This window comes from Spizellomyces punctatus, assembly GCF_000182565.1.
Source record: "Spizellomyces punctatus DAOM BR117 chromosome Unknown supercont1.10, whole genome shotgun sequence".
Classification (NCBI taxonomy): Eukaryota; Fungi; Chytridiomycota; class Chytridiomycetes; order Spizellomycetales; family Spizellomycetaceae; genus Spizellomyces; species Spizellomyces punctatus.
Window position 1 is genome coordinate 194,799 of NW_015971546.1, and position 21,419 is coordinate 216,217.

The 21,419-nt window shown below is 46.5% G+C and overlaps 8 protein-coding genes across 8 annotated transcripts; 1 reads left to right on the forward strand and 7 right to left on the reverse strand.

The window, feature by feature from the left end:
• Window positions 1-308: 308 nt before the first annotated feature.
• SPPG_05785 (uncharacterized protein) lies at window positions 309-2,072 on the reverse strand. The gene is made up of 7 exons (XM_016753994.1): window positions 1,885-2,072; window positions 1,742-1,798; window positions 1,609-1,690; window positions 1,447-1,538; window positions 1,034-1,386; window positions 941-961; window positions 309-885 (listed from the first exon to the last, which is right to left on the reverse strand). Exons 1-7 carry the CDS (start codon window positions 2,039-2,041, stop codon window positions 757-759), a joined length of 891 nt encoding a protein of 296 aa, XP_016606847.1. The 5' UTR covers window positions 2,042-2,072; the 3' UTR covers window positions 309-756.
• A 292-nt stretch (window positions 2,073-2,364) lies between these two features.
• SPPG_05786 (uncharacterized protein) lies at window positions 2,365-5,003 on the reverse strand. The gene is made up of 3 exons (XM_016753995.1): window positions 4,154-5,003; window positions 3,565-4,086; window positions 2,365-3,502 (listed from the first exon to the last, which is right to left on the reverse strand). Exons 1-3 carry the CDS (start codon window positions 4,604-4,606, stop codon window positions 2,648-2,650), a joined length of 1,830 nt encoding a protein of 609 aa, XP_016606848.1. The 5' UTR covers window positions 4,607-5,003; the 3' UTR covers window positions 2,365-2,647.
• Window positions 5,004-5,326: 323 nt separating this feature from the next.
• Window positions 5,327-7,582, reverse strand: SPPG_05787 (uncharacterized protein). Its single transcript, XM_016753996.1, has 6 exons — window positions 7,256-7,582; window positions 7,139-7,192; window positions 6,951-7,076; window positions 6,652-6,885; window positions 5,820-6,577; window positions 5,327-5,754 (listed from the first exon to the last, which is right to left on the reverse strand). Exons 1-6 carry the CDS (start codon window positions 7,505-7,507, stop codon window positions 5,553-5,555), a joined length of 1,626 nt encoding a protein of 541 aa, XP_016606849.1. The 5' UTR covers window positions 7,508-7,582; the 3' UTR covers window positions 5,327-5,552.
• A 1,838-nt stretch (window positions 7,583-9,420) lies between these two features.
• On the reverse strand, window positions 9,421-9,914 carry SPPG_09307 (uncharacterized protein). The gene has a single exon (XM_016757466.1). The coding sequence runs from the start codon at window positions 9,781-9,783 to the stop codon at window positions 9,424-9,426; it is 360 nt and encodes a 119-aa protein (XP_016606850.1). The 5' UTR covers window positions 9,784-9,914; the 3' UTR covers window positions 9,421-9,423.
• A 155-nt stretch (window positions 9,915-10,069) lies between these two features.
• SPPG_05788 (L-lactate dehydrogenase) lies at window positions 10,070-11,356 on the reverse strand. The gene is made up of 3 exons (XM_016753997.1): window positions 11,216-11,356; window positions 10,520-11,148; window positions 10,070-10,450 (listed from the first exon to the last, which is right to left on the reverse strand). The coding sequence occupies exons 1-3, from the start codon at window positions 11,264-11,266 to the stop codon at window positions 10,207-10,209; spliced, it is 924 nt and encodes a 307-aa protein (XP_016606851.1). The 5' UTR covers window positions 11,267-11,356; the 3' UTR covers window positions 10,070-10,206.
• Window positions 11,357-11,491: 135 nt separating this feature from the next.
• SPPG_05789 (uncharacterized protein) lies at window positions 11,492-14,098 on the forward strand. Its single transcript, XM_016753998.1, has 4 exons — window positions 11,492-11,897; window positions 11,966-12,279; window positions 12,349-12,486; window positions 12,551-14,098. Exons 2-4 carry the CDS (start codon window positions 12,085-12,087, stop codon window positions 13,889-13,891), a joined length of 1,674 nt encoding a protein of 557 aa, XP_016606852.1. The 5' UTR covers window positions 11,492-11,897; window positions 11,966-12,084; the 3' UTR covers window positions 13,892-14,098.
• On the reverse strand, window positions 13,961-16,390 carry SPPG_05790 (uncharacterized protein). Its single transcript, XM_016753999.1, has 3 exons — window positions 15,029-16,390; window positions 14,503-14,952; window positions 13,961-14,428 (listed from the first exon to the last, which is right to left on the reverse strand). The coding sequence occupies exons 1-3, from the start codon at window positions 15,165-15,167 to the stop codon at window positions 14,187-14,189; spliced, it is 831 nt and encodes a 276-aa protein (XP_016606853.1). The 5' UTR covers window positions 15,168-16,390; the 3' UTR covers window positions 13,961-14,186.
• A 924-nt stretch (window positions 16,391-17,314) lies between these two features.
• SPPG_05791 (alpha,alpha-trehalose-phosphate synthase [UDP-forming] 1) lies at window positions 17,315-21,419 on the reverse strand. The gene is made up of 12 exons (XM_016754000.1): window positions 20,763-21,419; window positions 20,304-20,705; window positions 20,117-20,240; window positions 19,797-20,057; window positions 19,535-19,742; window positions 19,303-19,470; window positions 19,007-19,234; window positions 18,856-18,943; window positions 18,629-18,795; window positions 18,471-18,560; window positions 17,811-18,410; window positions 17,315-17,734 (listed from the first exon to the last, which is right to left on the reverse strand). The coding sequence occupies exons 2-12, from the start codon at window positions 20,506-20,508 to the stop codon at window positions 17,444-17,446; spliced, it is 2,430 nt and encodes an 809-aa protein (XP_016606854.1). The 5' UTR covers window positions 20,509-20,705; window positions 20,763-21,419; the 3' UTR covers window positions 17,315-17,443.

A 21,419-nucleotide genomic window follows, 5' to 3' on the forward strand; every position in this document is an offset into this window, starting at 1 on the left:
CTCACTAGCGAAGCGCCCCTCCTCGTCAATAGCGTCAGATGTCCAAGTATGCTGTGCGACAAGCTATGATTCGGGTGAGGGTTACAAGGCATCCCGATAGATGGTTGATTCTCCATGCTATGGGCTAATGGAGAATGCCCTACAGGTTGACTGGATGGACTCTACGGAGCATTATCAAGTCAATCAGTGAAAGGCATCAGCGATTCACATGGTTGGCACTTGTGGATAAAGGTTTTCGTAGTCATTTTGTTGCTCCTCACACCCTATGATTTCTGTCCACGACAGGGAGGGTTACAATTAGAAGATGTGGATCTTATTATCGGTGGGAATGATCCTTAAAAAAGAAGTATACAATTCCACAGAGACAACTATCCGGCCCAGTGATGACCTATATTATTCTCTTCACTTTTTGCCGCAATTATCTTTTAAGTTTCTGATCATTGCCATTTCTACAGATTTCTCAATACAGGTAGCTCAGTTATGATGGCTAAACTAATGACTTTATAACATGCTTAACAAATAAGATTCAATGCCACTGCCCGGGGTTGGAATGCATTGATTTCGTTTAAGCTGTCATAGGACGGAAACTTGAACAACTTCACGAGTTCTTATCAACTGGATAGCTACAAGGAACCAGAACAAGGACGGTCATGCTTCATTGCCACATCAATGTGCGTGGCATCTCGTTATTGGTTCGCCACCGAATAACATTGTGGGACAGTGACATTGACTAGTCATTGGAAAACCCCACACTCTCTAGAAATCTTCCATCAAATAGCCTCGATCTTCATCCACGCCCGCGCTGGGCTCTTCACTATCAAAATATGCATCCGCATCGTCTTGCAGTGATTGATCGGAAAGGTCATACAGGGCGTTATTGTCCACCTACAGCAATCCCGCTTAGATGTGTCAACTACCAGAGCCATCCGTCATAACTTACGTTCGAATACTCAAAGTCACTCTAGCAATCAAGCAATGGTAGCATTGAGCATCTTCAGTGGGAGTTAAACGACATGTAAAGTGCGATGATTACCTCCTCTCCATCAATGAACCTAAGTCGCATCAGTGTGCGAAATTCCTCTGCTAATGCCTCCTTCTCCTCGTCTGATATTGGCCCTTCGTCCTCCCCCTCAGCCATTGTCGCTTCCAGATCGATGCTTTCGTCGACTTTTATAGCCCTTTTATTTTTCGATTCCAAATCCCTTTCCTCTTGCTGGTCCTGAACGTCCTCTTCCTCATCGGTATCAAACTCTTCAAATTGCTCCTCTTCAATCTCATGCTGGCGTCCGAGAGTTTCCAAATGTGTGGCACGATCCATATTTGAATATATTCGGTCCACAAGAGTCATACTATCCGGGAATGCCTGCGGTGGCGGAAGATACCGACCTGTAATTAATGGCATCAGCTGAGAATGGAATAAAATATGAAATCATCCTCGCTAGGTACCAATGTATTCCTCGTAAAGGGCTGGCTCACGGTCTTTGAAGGCATCATCGGAGAAGTATTCGTCGGACAGATTTTGATTCATATAATTGATTCTAGTGACAGACAACCATAATTGAGGAATAAACCCTTACATTAGTGTGGTAATGTTACATGTTCACTGACCTCCGATTTCGAATCTGGGCTTTCGTCAGTGATCTACTGACACTTTGGTATTGATTCAGGTAGTATTTCACTTCATACTGATCTTTGGACAGATTAGCGAGTAAACCAGAGTCCGGAGATTTTATTAACGTACCTGCAAACGGATGAAAAAACTCCAATTGTTGCGAACCCAAAAACTTTCCCCATTTCTCTTATAGTAAATCAAAATCAAAAGATAAGACATGGAAGAGGGTAACAGACTAGCAGCCGTAAAGAACAGCTTTGGAGTAAGCTTACCGAGAAACAACCCTTTATCTCGTTCTAGTGTACTCGATAGAATGGTACGTTGCAGTTCGGCTGTTGGGGGTTCTTCACCCAGACGCAGTGTTTTCAGGTTAAAGTCGGGATTGGACAGGAGATGATCTAATATTGCATGTACGGCGGTAGTATCCATGTGCGAGTTTGTCAGGAAGCATTGTCATTGCATGCTCTCGCACCCATTGGCAATGACAAATGGCTATAACCACCGTCAAGGTGGCTTTGCCACCCTCCAATGCATAGAACCGGTTGCTTACTTCAGCGAAGCTGCCGATATACGCTGACCTTCGCCGTGCTCCTCCCCAAAGCGGCAACGGTGCGGGAGAACGGAGGACTTATCATCCGGACATGCACACATAATGTACAGAGCATTCATGTGGTATTTATACCACATCCCATGGAGAAGAGCCTCATCGGCCACGATGATGTCTGCCACGGGCCTAGTGTAGCCCAAATACATCCAGTAACTTATCCAAAGTATATAATGACGGGATAGAACAAAATCCCAGGAATGACACACAAATACTAGCTACCATTAAACAAATTACATGCAATAAAACTCCCAACTAACACATGGACACGGAAGGAAGCGGCAAAGGCAAGACAGGGGGGTATATACAAAAAAGCGAGTCTCACCTGCCATCACCTTCCGCACATACATATATATCACCAAACTGCTGACAAACTATAAGCTAATCTTACAGAGCAAGTCCACGAGAAGAAATGCGCTCTATCTATCGTCTTAGGCCTTCGCATAGACCTGAGGCACAGGCGGAACAGGAGGCGAATCCGGGTCCCAATACCACGCATCCCCGTCTTCCCCTATTCCAAATCGTCCATTTCCGTTGAAATCAAAAGTGACAATCATACCGCTACGTCGAGTGTCGGGAGAACGCATACTTTTAACCTCGGGTAAACTCATTGGGGAGAGAGAAATTGTTCGTTCCGGAGGAACTGGTGGAGGAGGTGTGGTAGGTGCTGGGTATCGGGGCGGTTCTTTGTAAACTATATCGTCGCTCTTACGAGGCAAAGACTGAGACATTGGATTGGGTGGGAGTTCCGGTTGGGGTGGAAGTTGCATTTGGATCGGTAGTGGTGGGGGAGGTGGCGAGGGTGGTTGAGATTCAACGGCCGCCTTTTTCGAATCCAGCGAAAAAGAACGAAGCTTTCGAATCGGCTTTTGGTGTTTTAGTTTTTGTGTCAGGTTTTGTAGGGTGAATCGTTTATTCGAACCTGACGTCTTCTGAGAAGGTTGAGACTGCGTATTTTCGGTGGGTGTCGAGAAGGAAATCAAAGGGTCACGAGATAGTGTTGGACATTCAGACCGTATCGGAATGAGTGTTCGAGGAGCTTTGATGGGTGCGCCGTTAGCCACCTTGACCAAATCCGCTATCCACATTAACATATCCAATCTCGATTCTGCTGCAAAGTAGAACGGAATCGCATGCGAGCCGGTTCCCGGTTGAGGTGTGACGATTTTAAATGCGTATTGTGCCTTGTTGGAGCGGCTGGTCGTGCCCGTGCTGTTCCCACCAGAGTCATCAGGTAGCACGATGAGGTCCGGGGTGAGCATGATGATGGTCATTACGGTATTGTCCTGTTGGCCAAATCGGTTAATTGGGCAGGTTACGGAGCCATCTGGACGCAAACAATGCTCACCATTTGAGATTTGAGCACGTAAACATGCTCATTCTTCAACAAGCACCAACGTCTTTTCCATGGACTGTCCCTGTCAACACGGAACAAAAGATGACCTTCCCGATCCGGATTCGTCAGCCCTTGTTCAGCCAACGTGCGAGGAGTGTCTACTGTTCGCGACTTTGACCGCGACAAGGTGCGAGCAAGGGTACCATTTCCAAAAATGGGTAAAAGCTTTGGTGATTTGGGTCTTCCTAAACTTCCAGATCTATCCGACGACGTCTTGGAGCTCTTTGAACTCTTGCTGCTTTTCCTTGAAGCATGGTTGTCGCTTGTTGGCCATTCACTGCGCACACTCTCCGTAGTCAGGCTTCTTTCCAGTCTAGGTATTGGTGTGGCCTCGTCCATATTATACATATCCATTAGATCACACATTTGGACATGCATTGAATTTGTCCGCGACAGTGTTTGGGAACGACTCTCCTCCATCTCTTCAGGTTCCGAAGTGAAGAAGGTCTGATAGATGGAGCTCACTTTAATGTACTGCATGCAAGGATAAGGTTAACCAAAAATTTTGTGGGGCTGGATACACTCGTGTAGTACTACTAACCTGCTCTTGCTCCAAGGCCCCGGCCATGTCGCGTCCCGGAATTGGCGGCTCCTCTCCTTGAGGACTTCCAGTCAACGAAACCGACACACCCATCGCATGGCTCAAGGAGGCTTTGCGCGGTGGAACGGCAGAAGGCGCTTGTTTGGCACGAGCATCGCCGTCCCTCTGATCCGCCGTACCACTACCGGACAGCAGTTTGATCAAGCCAGCCGCAAACTCGTCTTCCAATGATGGGTCTTGGTAAAGGTCTTCGCGGAGAGCTGCGCGCCGCGGGGATGACTTTGTGCGTGGAGGAATAGGAACGTCGGTAACAACATCTGGTCGACTTGGTAAAGGCTTTTGCATGCGCAGAAAGTCGGCAGCTGTCGACGTCGAATGTCCCAAATTCCCAAAGGTCGGCAGATATGGCGAGTTGGGAGGCATCGAGCGTCGCGGCAGTGTAAGTGACGACATTTTAACAATGCTCGGCTCTCCCGTCGTGACGATGCAATGCTTCTATTTTCTTTGTTTATTCTCAAGTGAATCGCCGTAAGCAACGCTTTTGTTTGTTTTGGAACGTCCGTTCGCCCAAGAAGCAGAGACGACAAAAGAACAAAAAGCACAGAGAGCTGCAACAAAAAGAAAGGCCTCCAAGCGATGCAGCCGCCAAGAAAAAGCGCAGTAAATCTAAATGTGTCTAACGTCTATACGCAAATAAAAAACGAGGCCAAAAAAACGTTATGAGATCTCAGAAATCAAAAGGCAAAAACCCTCTACCCTTCCTTCTATTCTCCTTTCAGCCCCCCCTGTTCCTACGACGTTCTTCTTTGCAGGTGTTTCCTTGTTTTGGCGGCTGGCACTGGAAGAACCTCCTCCTCCAACAACTCACAACCAAGTCGCGTTATTTTAAAAACGGCTCAACGCGCGTCATGATTTTCATTAACCCTAAAAGGGCAATAGCAAAAGTTGGCGATGAGCGGAGTTTTAAAGCAAATGTAATTAAGGAGCAAGGGGATAATGAAAAGGAGATCAGGCTTGCCAATGCACATTAGGTTTGTTTGTAAGAGTTCGTCTGCGCAATGGAGCGGGGGTTGGAGACAACCAGCACGAGGTTGCATGTAATTATTCAATGACGGTCAGGGCTTTTGTTCAAATCCACCACTATGCGCGCGCTGGTGCAGTTTTTTGCTTTATCTGATGTATAGTTCCTTCAAAGTGCGAGCCCACCAGATGGGCCATACGCCAATCATCCGATGGCTGAATGTACTGCTCGTTGTATGGATTCGGATTCAATAAATATAAAAATGACATACATTGAAGAAAACATTTATAGATAGATACTCGAGACCTTTTCTCTCCCGTAACGTTTTTACCACTTTTCAGTAACTTTTCAGTTGCGAAATGACACGACATCACATGTTTAAACAGGGTCTTCGGTCTCAACTTGATATCCACTACTTGGTCCAATTGAATCTCTTCCGTCCTCGGGGGAGGGGCTCGGCATCATCTCTCTATGCTGATTATTAAGCAGGGTTGGCCGTCGCTCAGAGAACCGCTTGTTTTGCGAAACCGCTCGCGCAAAGGTGATCACCATCTTGTGAAACGCTCGCTGAATCTGCCAGCTAGAAAAGGAGCGAGCGTCAGCGTCATCGCCAAAGTTGCGGGCGAACAACGAGACGATACTTACAGCTCTGATATACGACTATACTGGGGCCGACGAACTCCAGACTCCTTATCGATATCTTGCTGCAAGACGTCTTGAAACTTGAAATTGGCCAACATTCTCAAGTCCCGTGTAATTCGATGCAGCGCCTTTGCCAAAAAGAACGAAAACACAACCGCAACCGAACATCCAGCCACTACCACTCCAGCAACGATCGCGATCGTTTTACGATTGGCAGCTTGTAATTCGCCCATGATCGCATCACGGTTGATAAAAGCGATGATGGCCAAATCTGTGTTCGCTCGCTGAATTCTGCCAACCATCATACTGAACGTGCCACCCGATAATTCAAGCTCCACCGCCTCATTAGTTGGATGTATAGATAGCCAGTGGGAGAGAGAACCATCCGATTTTGTTTGCAGCAATTGATACAATGCAGCGGTGTCCTTATCCGTAACCGCAATTTCGGGTAAGGTCAGCGCTCGTACGGCCGCACCGTTCGAATCTAGTTCGTAGAGCTGGACATCTGGCTCAGATGAAGCCACGATCGTATCCGTCCCTCCGGCCATTTCAAATGCGTACAATAGGTTGTTGTACGGGATCGATGCTTTTGATTCCGCCAAGAGAGTTTGAATAAAGCTTAATGTAAGGTCCGCTCCGACAACACCTTGAATTGTGCCATGGTCGTCCGAAAAGACGCGAAGAAAACTCTTCCATCCTTTATAGTCCCAAACTTGCACCGATGACCAATTGAACGCGTTGGCATTTGACACATCGATCGCCTTTCAAGAGCAACGTAGGATAAGGAATGTGACCCATATCTCCCGGTGCGTACAGTTGATGGCATTATACTCACTTGAACCCAGTAAGAATTGGTATTATTTTGGTTGAGGTCACTAGTCACAGGGCCGAGATTGGTTCCATTTGCGGCAACGTCCCAGGTGGTCAGATTCCCCCCATATTGTCGCCATAGGTGGTATTCTCTGACTGTTCCTTGTGTCGAAGTCGACGCTCCCCATAACTCACCCTCTGGAACGGTAGTAAAGTATTGAGTTGAGTAGAAATTGACGTTGGGAACGAGGACATTGAGCTGCAGCGATGCAGTTAAGAGATTGATTCGGGATGGAGCTTTTTGTCGCTATGCCAGCCACTCACCAATTTTTGGGTCGTGATATCCTTGTCTGCATACGTGGCCGCGGAGTAATAACCCTGGCGAAAGTTAAGCACAGAGACTGCGGTTGATGCCTCTACTGCTAGAAAACGAACGGCAACATCCGAAACCTATGGAGTCGTGCTTACTTTAGATGAGCAGCCACAACTGTGATGACAAACGAGAAGCGTACCACTTGGTCAATAATTCGCCTCTGAAGAGCTTGTGCCAGAATAGTTGCCGAGTTCTTAAAGATGAAAAGACAATCAGTCGTCAAAACCCCGAATATGCGCAAACTTGGCAGACCTACCGTGGCGGCACGAAAAGTCAATCCCCATGCCAAAAAAGCGATCCCAGTTGCAAGCGACGTAATAAATGCAATCAAAATCAAACTGATCGGCGCCCTTCCACTCTTCAATCCCGTTATGAACCGGTGAAAGGTCCATACGCGGTTACTGAGGACCATTTCACCCTTGCTATTGAGGGACATGGTAGGGTCCGTCGTCGACGACCCGCCATTGACGGACTGCTCTGGTCTTCCTGGAGATCTACTCATACTCATAATCGTGTGTGATCAATTTTTGTAAAGGATAGGTACTGGAAAGGCAAGAAGAAGCTTTTGTCTTTTGGTGGGCTGTTGAGCAGCCTGGGTCGTAGAGTGCATGACATATCCCTCTTAATCATCCGTGGTAAATTACACAACAATCATGGTTCCTGGGGTAAAGGCATTGAAAGACACAAAAAATGTTAATCCTGAATTTTGAATGGATGTTTGCCCTTCTTTGATACTGAAGATAATCGCACGCTGTCAGTATTTGAGAAGCTCCGCCGTTACATAAGCAGGTCTCCGCAAACAACAAACGCTGACAGGTGCCACTTGAAATGGGAGACAGATGGGGCTATCTCCTAAATACAGTTGGATATGCCAACACTATCTTAACCTGCGCCCGTAAAGCGTCGGAGGCGTGATGTTTACCAGGAATGCTGTTCTTAGATTGGAATGCCACCATCGCACCCATGTCACGTTGCGACTTGACGACAATGACAACCCGTTGCAGAACAATGCTTCCACCCACTACTTTTCAAAGGCTCTCGTGAGAATAAACTATTCAAGGAGGGGTAAAAGGAAGGCGATGCGGGTTGAGGGATGTTTACACGAGACCCGCATCAGGGCTGAAAATTGCGGAGCGTATTAGTCCAATGTTACCTTACCCCAAACCTTCATACCCATTGAATTTGTCGAACGGGCGTTCTCCGTTGCAACAACGCCCGCATTGTCAATTTCTTGGGGTTGAGTCCCGTGCTGTTTGTGTTTTGTAGGATGTCTTCTCCGATCTCATCAATGCGGCTAGCCCAGATTCTCTTTCATTTAGAAAGGCTTGGCCATCGGCCCTCACAGTCCACTTCTCAAATAGGTCTATGGCCATGTGGTTTTAGAGCAATGCCCTTCCCTTCATTCACTTTTCTAGGGTCCGTTCTATCGTGTGCTTTAGAACTATGACTTGCTCAGGCGGGACGGAATGTTAACAAGGTACGGCCAGCCACATGTCAAATCCATCTCTGTTCAAGCATAACCTAGCAAAACAGTATACATTTACCCAGGTATTTCTGGCAATCAGCCCTGCCGTCGGTACGTCCATGAAGATGATTTCCACCTTCCCGCAGCTACAAGCAAAAAACAAAACGTTCACGGTGATCCAACTTGTTTCTTGAGAATATTTGACCAATATGTTCGCAACTGACTCTGATTTCTACCAAACATATCGTTGAATTCCTGTGTTATAACAGGCCAATTGCCGAGTTCGCCGTGTTTTTGAGCTAGCATTTGGAGAGCCTGCGTTCGGCATCAGACTAAGGTCGCTAAAAATGTCATCGCATCTATTGAGATAGGAAATATCCGAAATGGCAGTGATGGATTCACATGCATACCGCTCGATTGCGAGTGCTCTCGGCTTCCACTTTCTTTGCTTTCACTGGCTTTGGCTCCTGGGTGCCTGGTAAAAGTTGGTCCACATGATCTTGATTTTCATCAAGTTCGTTCTGGAGAATTCCATCTGGAGTGCTGCCAATACGATTGTCGTCGTTGGCGCCGACCACTTTCTTTGTTCTTTTCTTCTTCTTCTTTGGCTCTGATGATGTGCAAGTGCTTTCATTGCCACGTACTCTTCAGGCTCAGCTTTCATAACCTTTCTTTTCTTCTTCTTCTTTGGCTCTGATGAGCTTTCCATCAAAGAATGATGCTTTTTCAATTACAAAAACTGTTATTCTTTGGCTATTGAATTCGAAATTAGATTTTAACAAATTTTGAAAATTGGTGAGCAGCGAGTAGATATGAAAGCTTGATGCGCATCGTAGTCTGTTCCCAAGTGCAACTTGTTAAGCGTCTATCACATGATCCACCCTTTGCCCTTTGCAAGCTTCCACAGATGATATTCTAATGACGCAACAAGTGGAATCGTAACCTTGTGAAGCCCCATTTCAACTCGAGAGGATAAAAAGCAAGACAGTACGCCGGACAGACCATCTCGCAAGAAAACACGACAAGCACTCGACCAAGCAATTGATTGTAAACCAAACATCAATCAACGACAAAAAGGACATGGGCAAAACACCAGGACACCGTAAGTCTTTCGCAAGTTCTTCCACGATATAAACCATCCTTGTTAAACTGTTCCATTTCCAAAAGGTGAACACAACGCTCCTCCGCTGGGTCACGAACCCAACAGTGCGTATATCCTCCACGGCCGACAGGACCAACCGCACCACGATGCAGTGCGAGCTGTCGAAGAAGTTGCTCATGCACAAAAGGACAAGCCCGGATGGGAAGGGACAGAGCATCTAGTCAAACCTAGTGTAAAGGACAAGCCGATTGTGGGCAAGTTGGAGAAGGATTGGGAAGAGGAGCAGAAGAGAAAGGAGTAGTTTGGGACATTTAGAGGGTTCGACCACATGTACATAGCAATTTCAGAAGAGAATCTGTTTTCATTCAACCTTTAACCGCTGAGTCTGTAATATCTTTTCTTTTTCGGTACTTGCTCTGGACAAATCTAGCTCGCTGAGATAAGAACAATGGTACTCAGGCACGGAGAATGGTGCCTCAAGATCATCACCAACGCCAGTCACATTCCCATTAACACATTCAACTTTATCCAATATGTATATATTAACCTCAGGTATGGCTTGTCTTTTATGACAGTGTACCAAAAATTCCATTCCCAAAGACCCGACGAACCGTACAATATCATACATTTGCAAACGTCACTACTGATCGGGAGCCAACTCGTACTTTTCAATAACGTTTCTCATTTCCTTTGCTGATTTCTTTAGCAATTCTTCTTCTTCCTCTGTCAAAGGAGGTTTGAGGGTTTGCCTGACTCCGCTATGGCCTAGCACGACGGGGAAACTGAGGCAAACGTTGAGTTCGGGAATGTAGTGTGAGAGGGGACGGACGTGGCGGAGGTCAAAGATGATGCATTCGCAGATGGAGGCTGCTACACCGCCAATACTGTGGGCACATGAGGAGTTTGTTGGTGGGTGATCAATAGTCAAGTGAAAACATGAGATGTGTACTCACCCAAAATATGTGGCGCCCTTTGCTTCAATAATCTTGTATGCCTTATTCTTGACGTCCTCCGCCAACTTTTTCTTGTCGACCCCCTTCATTGCAGATAAACTCAACAAGGGCGTATTGGCGACATGAGCCGAGCTCCACGCGACAAACTGACTGTCACCATGTTCACCTAGGACGTAGGCATGCACAGCAGTCTCTGCCACTTCCAGTCGCGATGAGAGTTCACTTCTCAGCCGCGCCGAGTCAAGGTATGTCCCAGATCCCAAGACTTGGCTTTGAGGCAATCCACTCAGTTTTTGTGCAAAATAAGTCAAAACATCAACAGGATTAGCAATGAGCAACAAAATTGCCGATTGCTTGAATGGTTTCATTGATTCTATGACGGAACTCAGAATCGCTCGATTACGGCCAATGAGGTCCACACGGGTTTCACCGGGACGCTGCTTGGCCCCGGCAGTGATAATGACAATATCGCATTGCCCGGCTTCTTTGGGTGTACCCATCCTGACTTTGGTGTCCGACAGGAAAGCAGCGTCGGAAAGGTCCAAGACCTGGGCGGCACATTTTTCAGTGTCGAGATCAACTAGGAGGAGTTCCGAGGCGCAACGACGGAGGAGGATGGCATAGGCGGCCTAGATGGTTCAATGTATCAAGATATGCCCGTCTCTCTGCGTGATATTGATGAATAACCAACGTTACCGTAGCACCAACACTTCCAGCTCCACCAATGATAGCAATCTTGGCCGGCATTCTTTCTGTATGCTATGCTCCTTGGTTGATAATCTCAAGTAAGGTAGATACAAAGCGTATTGAACAGAGTTCCGGCTGTTAAAAAGAACCTTTAAAAGAAAGGAACCTTAAATAGGCCCCCGCCATGATGAGATAATGGATGAGTCATTACAGCGCAACAAAAACTCAACGCGTGCATGGCAGGATGTGGGTGACAATCCTTTCTCCTCGCCATGGGAAGCGATATTTAGGCAAAACATTGTAAACAAAGTAAAGCGAGAGCAAGTTATTTAGCATAGTATTGTAAAACGGATTTCCTCACCGTACATATTGCGGAACGTCCGCTTAAAATGTCCAATCTATTATGAACCATGTGGATCGGTTGATCCGCTTTTCAAGTGTTGTTACATGATTGGGGTATGATTCGGGTATCAACAATGTTGAGTATAAATGTGAATAGATATCAATGATCGCCGATCGCCGTTCAAGCATGGCTTTTCTGGGCAAGAGTTTTATAAAACGGACGGAATGCCATGCAGAGGATCTCCAAAAACAAAAAGTAAGCACACTCAACAAAATATAGATGGCTAACTGAAAGAGGCATCAAAAAAAGACCATGTAAAGAAACCGGTGAAGCTGTCAGTGCCCAAAAGTATGCTTTTGCAGTGTTATTTCCAAGTGTGTATCCAAACTTGCAATTTACAAATTGATTACATAAAGCTCCGCTCAGGAAGGCCCAGCGACCCATTGGCGGTATCGCGCATCGGCCAGTTTACAACAACGACCACGCACCCGCTTTATCATAAAGTGCAACTACAAAGAAGTGAGCAAAAAAGATAATGTCGGACGTCATTCGCCTGTTGGACAGCTCAGGCACAAATGTTCTCGACTCTGTCTCAACAGACTATGAAGACTCTTTTTGCCTCGAAACCTTTGGAGACCTTATTTCCATGCACCGCGAGTCCGAACCAAAAGGCACAAAAGAGTTTATTATTGCAAGAGTACAAACGTGGGATCATAAGCAGCCTGAAAAAGTTTGTAATGGTGGTTGAGCCCCGTTGAGCGTACGGAGAATGTAACTGATAGAGATTGGCTTTTGCTAGGCGTTTTATTCTTATTACAGCGCATACCAGTTGAACAAGATTCTCATCAAAACACAGAAATATAAAGGAAAACGATTGATCCATCGACTGCATGTCTTGAATCCATTGACGAATACAGATATTATTGGAAATGTTCAGGTAGGTGCATTCTGTGTACGCTTTGAACATGTAAGCTGCAGCAAATGTTGAATTCTTGCGATAGTATTTTATGGTAAAATCTCAATCAGATGCAAAGGAATCTGAAAATGAGGCAAATCCAGCAGAAACTTTGCAACCTGTAGAGGTAACATCCGTACCAGAACCCGTCCCAGCTCCACAAGAAATGCTGCAAGTCCTCCAGCCCCCAATTCCTACTGATAACGAAGGAGACGAAGGCCTCCCTTCCTCACCAATAGGACCGCTTCCCCCTCCCATGATGAAACCTGCTCGGAAACGGCCCACTTCCCTCTCCATCAAAACTGGCCCACACTCTCTCCCCCGTCCTGCGCGCCGGAACTCGGATCTCATCATCCCGCCCAGTCCAAGCGTCAAGCAGGTGGAAGCAGGAACAGCAACGTCATGGACAATGAGTGCTCCTAGCGCTGTCGAAGCGCCCGATGATGAACCCCTGTTAGCAGGTGACCGGAAAGCCGATGCCACAGGCGAGGAAGCCAAACAGCAACCACGGAAAAAATCCATTTTTTCCAATATCATGTCGCCTCGTCGAAAATCTGTCGCACCAGGGACACCTAAAAAGATGTTGTCCATGCGTCTCAGGGCTTTCTCTGATAAATCCACACCACAAGCTCATGCACCCTCTCAACGCCGTCACCATTCCGCCGGCGATGCTTACCATCCCACAACGACCACCCCGCCGCTAGCCCAGCCGCCCATGTCAGCGTTCCCAACCACGCACCCAGACGCGACAAAAGTTCCTGTACCCGCAGGGAACGTAACCCGTTTCGCCGTTCCGGTTCCCATTGAAGAACTGACTTCCCTTCCCCCTACATCACGAAATAGGAGAAGAACCCTCTCCTACCACAACGCTGTAACAGCTGCAGGAACTCACGCATCCTTTGAAGACTGGTTGCATATGGTTACATTAGAGCGAAAGGCATTCAAGCGGAAGGGATCAAGATCAGATGCTGGGGAGGAGTACGATGTTGTGAGGCCATTTGGGAGGGCTAGTTTGGTGAATAAGGGGTTGAGGATTAGTACTCCAAAGTTGGATACCATTCGAGGTTCGCCTCCTGCAAAGCAGACAGGGGATATTAATCAGTCGGCACCCACGACACCGAAAAATGAACAGGAACAAAAGGAAGAGGAGCATGAACAAGATGATGAGACAGAGAGCACGATCAATATCTATGATGCCATACTATTTGCTACAGATATTGATTTTCTGGAAAGTAGTAAAGTTCGGGCCATTTTCCGGGAGAATGCTGTGACGCCGGATGATGCCAAGCTGTTTGAATTGCCACCTGTGCCTGCTGAATCGCCGTCGCCGACGTCGCCGAGACGGCCGCCAGTTTCACCGGATGAACCTCTCTGCTTTTGTTGTTAATTGTACACGATGAGGGTCATTGTACTATGGTAAAATGGGTTATTGATTAGCCAACATGAAATACATATTACGAGTGAGCAAGTTACTGGGACAAACTGTTGTTGAAATACACCCACTCCATACGTTTATTTCTTTCATTTAGTGTTTTTACATACGTGTGCTATGGCAAATACTATATCTACTAGGGTTCACCCACCTCTAGTACTACTAGCATAAGAAAAGTACAGACTAGACATGAAAACAAACAATAATCCTAATCTAGGAAGCACTATATTTATCGTGTATCTAGATTTGCTCATTTAAGTTTCAAACCAGTTCCAGCGCGGCGTGCGCGGCGAACGAGGCGGGCGGCAGCGGTTGTGGTTGGTACGGGGGCAGCTTCAGCAGTTGATGTAGCGGTAGAGCTGGGAGCAGGGACCGAGCCAGTAGGAGCAGGAGCAGGCGCTGCTGTGGAACCGGTGGATGCGGGAAGAGTAGCGGGTGTACCAGCTCCAGAACCTCCGCCGACAGTGACTTCAACATCGACACAGTTTTCATCTGTAACATACAAATCGCGAGTTAACATGTTGGATCTGAACAATGTCAACGTGAACATCAATCTGGAAACTTACAGTGCTCAGGGTTGGTGACGCCCAAATGCCAACCCTCCCAGTACCACCTCAGGATGCACCGTTTGCAGGTAATTTTATCCGCATTTTCAACGGTAAAGGTCCATGTCGAGAGACACATATCATCGGTTATCAATCCTGCTGGAATATCACCAGGACATGCTGACGAGGCGGCCGCCTTGACATCACCGGTAGAGTGCTGGTTGATGGGCGGCACGGCGCAACCCTGTGCCTGCCACAGGTTGACAATGACAGCGCCGGTGCCGGGGGCGGGGTTCGCAGGATCAATAATTTCAATACTGCAAGGACCAATGTGGGCGGCTCCGGTGGACATGGCCAAGGTCACTGTGAAGGGCTCGCCGTTGGTGAGTGTGATGGGTACAATGGGACCAGGAGGAGCATTGCGGCAAAAGGTAGAGTTGCCCGGTGTGGGACTACGAAGACTGTCGATATCTAAAAAGAATTGCCAAAATGTTTATTCAATAAAATCAAGATCGATCGCGCTCATGACAAACATTGCATTACATACCAATATTGATAGCACCGTAATTCCTAACGGTGCCCCTCTCGCCGGCACCAATGACACCAGGACCCACAAGGAATCCATGTCCAGCGACTGTCGAAATGAAGGTAGCAGCCAATGCGGCAACAGACAAGATAGATTTCATGATGTGCAAGTGGTTGTTAAAAATATGTGATAGATGTGGAATGATAAAATATGCAAAAGGGTGCAATCAACAAAAAGGATGATAAGTGCCCCCACAGGAGAAGGACCCAAACCCGATGAAAGGTGGAAGGAATTTGCTGTTAATGGATAAACTGACCACACGGAGAAGGAGGAGGGGAAGGAATGGATCCCCCCCTATTTATCTTTTTTCTTGCTTTTGGTCTCTGGCTTCCGTTCTGCCATTTACGTCTCCCGTTTACAGCTTTTTTGGAGGAAGAAAATGACATGTTTGTCCAGCAGTGGCTGGCAGAATGCTCTCGTAGGTGAAGTCACAATGCCGATTTCCTCGATTTCCTAAAAGTTCCTTTTGGGTTCAGAAACGACATCAGAATGAGGACGACGAGGCTATCAAATTTTGTTTGGCTCGCCTCTGATTGTTAGTTGCTCGGGTAAAGAAGATGCAATGCCCCAAAAAACGTTGTTGTTTCTCAATGTTCCACTGGGCCATCCAACCCAGCATCATCGATGACATACAAACTGCAACACACAACACATGTGGAAATGACAGCATGGCAGAAATTTTAGTTCTTGCTGTTCCTTTTGTACAAATGTGTATTCCATGCCGTTGCAAAGCATTTTAACGTCGCTGTGGTTGTTTGTTGCAACGGTTGCTTTTGCTGCGCATTTCACACTTACGAACACGTGTTCACGATGGTCTCTAAATGACGTGATCAAGACCGCAAGTGTTCCTTTTTTTTTGATCTCTTTTGCTCGCAGTTGCCCCTCGCATTTGCCGAAAACGGTTTAGAGTTTCTTTTTTTTGCAAATGAACAACAGCGACAATGTTGACAATGGCGACGCAAGGAAAATGAATGCGGAATCAGTCGAGGGGTTGGACGAACACTAGCATGCCTATGGCACACACACAGAGAGACAAGGCTCAGTTTTATTGAACCTGTGGTGGTGGAGGAGGAAAAGGAAGAGGAGGAGGAGGAGGGAAGGGGGAGAGGGGAACAGCAGGCCCTCCTTCCAGCGCAACATGCCCCCGAGGTGACTCATGCTCAACAACAACTGGCAACTCGTCAACCAACATCGTCATCTATTCTCCTCTTGCAAACTGTTCCATTCATCAAGAATAGCCATGCATCACCACAGCCGCTTGTCTCTCCTCATTTTACAAAAGATAAATAAAAAAAGGGAGAGAAAAGCAGGGGAGGAGGAAACTCATTAATAAAGTAAACAATCAGTACACTACATGTGCAAAAATCCCTTTCTTTAAAGGATCAATTAGACTCCTTTGTACAAAAATCCGTACGACAAAATGCAAGGAGAAAATACGCCAGAGCCGTGTGATATGTCCCCTGGCAACCTATTTGTGCTCACTGCGCACACACCCCCCATTTTCTTGTTATTTGGGGTTTCTTGAAAAGAGGTGTGTTGGAAATTTCCTATAAATTCAGGCCATTCCGGCCATTTCCCTCTCTTCCCGATATCACCTTCTTTTGCTTTGTTTGTCTCTCGCTCCCTGCTATGGATGTTACCGCTCATTCGCTCCTGAGTTTGTCTGCATTTCTCGCTAAAATGATAATGCAAATGAAATACAGACATAACTTGGTTCGTTTGAATGGTAGCCTCTAGGCAGGGTCAGCAGAGCAAAAAGTTTTAGCAGCGCTTGTTGTTCTGTTTTGGACATTGGCTTTCAGGATTCTTTACCCTCGTCAGTACCGAGTTCGTCGTTGTCATTGCCGTATTGGATTTTTGATCAAGGACAACCACGTAACTTGGTATTTTGGAGAGTGGTAGAGTTTTCGGAATCTTTTTTGTCAGACTTGGGTCTTTGGCTGTGTCCTGCATTTGACATTGCAGTATCACAGTGAATGATGGGCTGATCTTTGAATCGCCAACTGTGCAAATTGTTGTTCACCCGCAGTAGGTCCTATGACCTCTCTCACCTTGTCCTTTCTTGACCGCTCTTCCAGCCATTTTGTTTCCTATGCCAGAACTATAGGTACCCTATCCATTTCAAAATTGTTTTCAACGAAGGTGGGCCCATCATCTAGGTGATAACGACGAGAATATGATGAACCCTACTGCCCGAGGTCTAGATAAAGTGACAAGGTGAGAGGGTAGGTAGACAGACATCTTCGATCCTTAATAATTGACAATCTCGAATTGAGCCCTCCTAGAGTCCCTCCATATATTTCACAAGTACGTAAATATACAAATCTTTCTACATGTTCTGCTGACATTCGTCGGGTTTAGACTATATTCAAGACCCTACTCCATATTAGCCATATTACTAATCAGCTTTTCAACTTCCTTTACAGTTTCCACATAATATGCAGCCTCAGTCTGTTTCTTGCCAACCGTTGCCGTGATCAGAGAGTCGTTACCCTCAAATTCATGCTGAAGGAACTGGAAGACCACTTCATCTGTTTTCCCATCTCCCACACAGAGGCAGTAATCCGTATCTTTTGGAGCTCCGAGATCTTTGAGGATTGCCCTTGCTGCCGTCGCCTTGTCCACCATAGACGGACGCAATTCAAGGGTTTTATTTCCCAAGATAATCTATCAATATCCGATAAAAATGAATCGCTTTCAGTGACTGCCGTATTTCATGCATTGAAACTGTGCACCAGCTTACCGAGACAGCCATGTGAGACAATATCTTTTCAAGATTAACTTGCAACTCTGCAGACTGCCAGCTGCCAAACTCGGGATCAGCGTTTCTGTAGTGCCATGTGAGATTAATCTCCTTCTCTTCAATGAAACTCCCTGGTGTGCGTTCCGTGTAGTGTTGGAACAATGGCCGGATTGTGTCGCGCCATGACGAGTCTACTTGGTCCACCAATGCGAGCCACCCATTGTTTGCCCGTCGTCGAAAGATTTCAACTCCCTTGCTGGTAGGCTTTCCACTGGAATCAGACGTACCGGCAGCCGTGTCGCTCTCTTCAGCTGGGATCTCATTGAACCCTTCATCCACATCAGCCTCGGGGTCCCCGAAAGCCTCTCCAAGTTTTTGAGGATGACGGTAGAAGCAACCATGCTCAGCTGAAAGTCCTACTCCTGTTTCCGAGAACCATAGGTCCAAATGCATGCGAGAGCGCCCAGATAGAATATACACAAATACATCTGGCCGCGATGATAAGCGCTTGAGTGCGTCGAGTACTGCAGAAGAAGGTTTGGCAAACTCTGGAAGCTTGTGCGTAGTGGTGAGAGTTCCGTCATAATCGAGAAAGATGATCTGCAAAATTGCAAGTCAATACAAGAGCCCTGTGCATTGTGCCATTTCAAAGAGATGCACCTTTTTCTTTTGCGATTTGCTGAATCGCGATAGCACCACATCGAATGGTAGCTTCGGCAACTTTTGAGGATCATACTGCTCGGAAACACGCTACGGCAGATGAGGCGGTAAGCTAGATGCCTCATATGTATTATAACAGCGATTGCGGCGAGTCCTACCTGTAATTCCTTGACGAACGTCAACCCCCAGTAGGCCGCCGTATACTTTGTAACGTAGCGATATAGCTTTTGATGATTTGCCTTTCGCACATCATCTGGCATTGTCACAGCATCATGGATAGCTTGAGCCAACTCCTCAGTGTTCCATGGGTTCACAATGATTGAGCCTACAGCACATACTGTTACTACTGGATTCAATGCTAATATTACATAGCTTTCAAACTCACCGTTCAAGGATTGCGCCGCTCCGGCAAACTCACTTAGAATGAGCACACCATGTCGGTCCTGCTGCGACACGATGTATTCGTAAGATACCTATAAAGCGCCATCAACAAGTCAGTCACTGGATGTTAAAAGTGTTGTTCCATCAATACAGACCAAGTTCATGCCATCTCTTGTCGATGATACAAGACATGCATCCGCCACTGCGTACAACGATACCAACTCGTCAAACGGAACAGACTTGTGCATAAAGTGTATGGGAGCGTATTCAACAGTTCCAAAACGGCCATTGATTCGTCCAACGAGTTCGTTCACCACTCTTTGCAGATGCTGGTATTCTTCGACATCCTGCCGTGAAGGAACCGCTACCTGCACAAGAACGACCTGCATACAACGGCGAATAGAGTGCATTATTACGCAAGTCATTGCAGGCTGTCGTGTGCAGGAAATACCTTTTCAATCCACTCGGGATGCTTTGATAAGAACAGTTCGAGTGCATGCAACTTTTGAGGAACCCCTTTGATGTAATCCAATCGATCAACTCCTACAATCAGCTTTACGCCCTTGAATTTTTCCTGAAGTCGCTTGATCCGTGATTGGATATGCTCAGTTTGTAGTCCCTACCGGATAGAACCTGCATCAGAAAGAAGCTCATCCCCATCGGTCAGTGAGCAGCACTTTTACCTGCGCAAATTTTTCCGTGTCAATTCCGATAGGAAAAGTCCCCACATGTACTACGCGGCCCTCAAACTCTACGCCATTTGGCATGGTATGCAGTCCAAGAATACGCGTGCAAGAGCTGAGGAAATGCCGTGCATAATCGTATGTATGGAATCCAATCAAGTCACAGTTGAGGACTCCAAGAAGGATTTGCTTCCGCACTGGTAAGATTCTTCATGGGCGTTAGATAGATGATTTAGAAGTATACACACGTATATAAACACACCGGTAGATCTCGCTGGACGGAAAAGGCGTATGTAGGAAAAACCCAATCTTCACATTTTTGCGCCTCTTTTCAATGAGTTGCTCTCGCAACATCGTTGGCAACAACATTAGATGGTAGTCCTGCACCCATATAATGTCGCCATCCTCGACCATGTCCGCCACTGCGTCCGCAAATGCGCGGTTGACCTTTTGATAGGCATCCCAGTGATCTTCGTTAAAGTTTATTTCCCCGGGATGGTAATGGAAAAGAGGCCACAAGATACTAATGAGAAGAAACTCGTAAGAGAAGTTCCAAAGAAAGGATAATACACCAATATGAACCTGTTAGAGAAGCCGTTGTAGTGCATATCGGCCAATTCATCACTGACAAACACAGGTACGCATGAATGTTGCTCAATGAGTTGTTTCTTCATACTATCCTGTTGATCACGGATAACATCAAGACCTATAAAGTTCGGGAAGCATGTCAGATCCAGGCAAATATTGACTAAACAAACTAGTCACCTACCGGGCCATCCAATCCACGTAAACTTCATCTCCTTCTTCAGACCAGATAATGCTGAAACCAGACCACCAGAGCTCATCGCAAAATTCCATCCTTCATCCTTCTTGGTAATCGTCACAGGCAGACGGTTTGACACAACAATAAGGCGCGACATTTCTCCTGACGCCGAGACGGGTGAAGATGGAGATTTGTCGGATGCAGCCATCATTGGTTTCACCAAGAATGTGGTACTTGTTTAAGCGTACTTGGCAAAGTTCCAGTATGTTTATAGTCGGTGCACTGGACCCTGCCGCTCTTGAATAAGGGAAGGAAAGGGTGCTTGTCTCGTCTATCTCTTGAAAACGAAATAGCACACTCGCAAATGTAAAAAGGCTGTCAAGACTGCTGAAATTGAAATATCCCAAACTGAGAGGATATCAGCGATACTCTAGCAAAATTCCGTCGTTGCACACTATATTTCACCTCAAGAAGCAGCAGGCAAAAGATGTTTCGTTGCCGTTAAGGTACAGAAGGAGTTGGAAAGATGGAGAACTGACGTCAACACGCGGTTTGCCCAAATGCAATCCAGTGAGAATCACGTGCGCCCATCAAGCCACGAAGAGCGAAATTGCGTTTCGAAACTCGCTGGATGCATTCGCGGGTTCGGCCAGACTTTTGAGCAGAAGAGCACTCAGATCACCGAATGGTAAACGATGGAGAGCGCCCACTATATCGTTCACTATTTCCATCCTCGTTCATGTTTTCGGTGTGGTGCCTGCCTCACAAATCTCTTCAAAGACTACAATTATGATCTGATTTGATCAGATCTGAACAGTTTTTGTGGATGGGCTTGCATATATGCAGCTCAACCGATTGTCCTGGATTACCGCATATGTGGGGGGGGCATCATTTCAATGCCCGCTCGATGTACATCAGATACTGACTTGATAGCAAGGATTTCGATAGTATTGGCAGGCATTTACCTGTGCGGTTTTGCACAAGCAATGCATTGTTTGGGATGCTATGAACGAAAGGACAGTCGCTAGCATTAATTGAATATAACACCTTTTTTCTCCAGCTCACGGATTTGCTTGGTTCTGCTCTTTCAAAAAGGCAGGTATCTTTTTGAGCAATATCCAA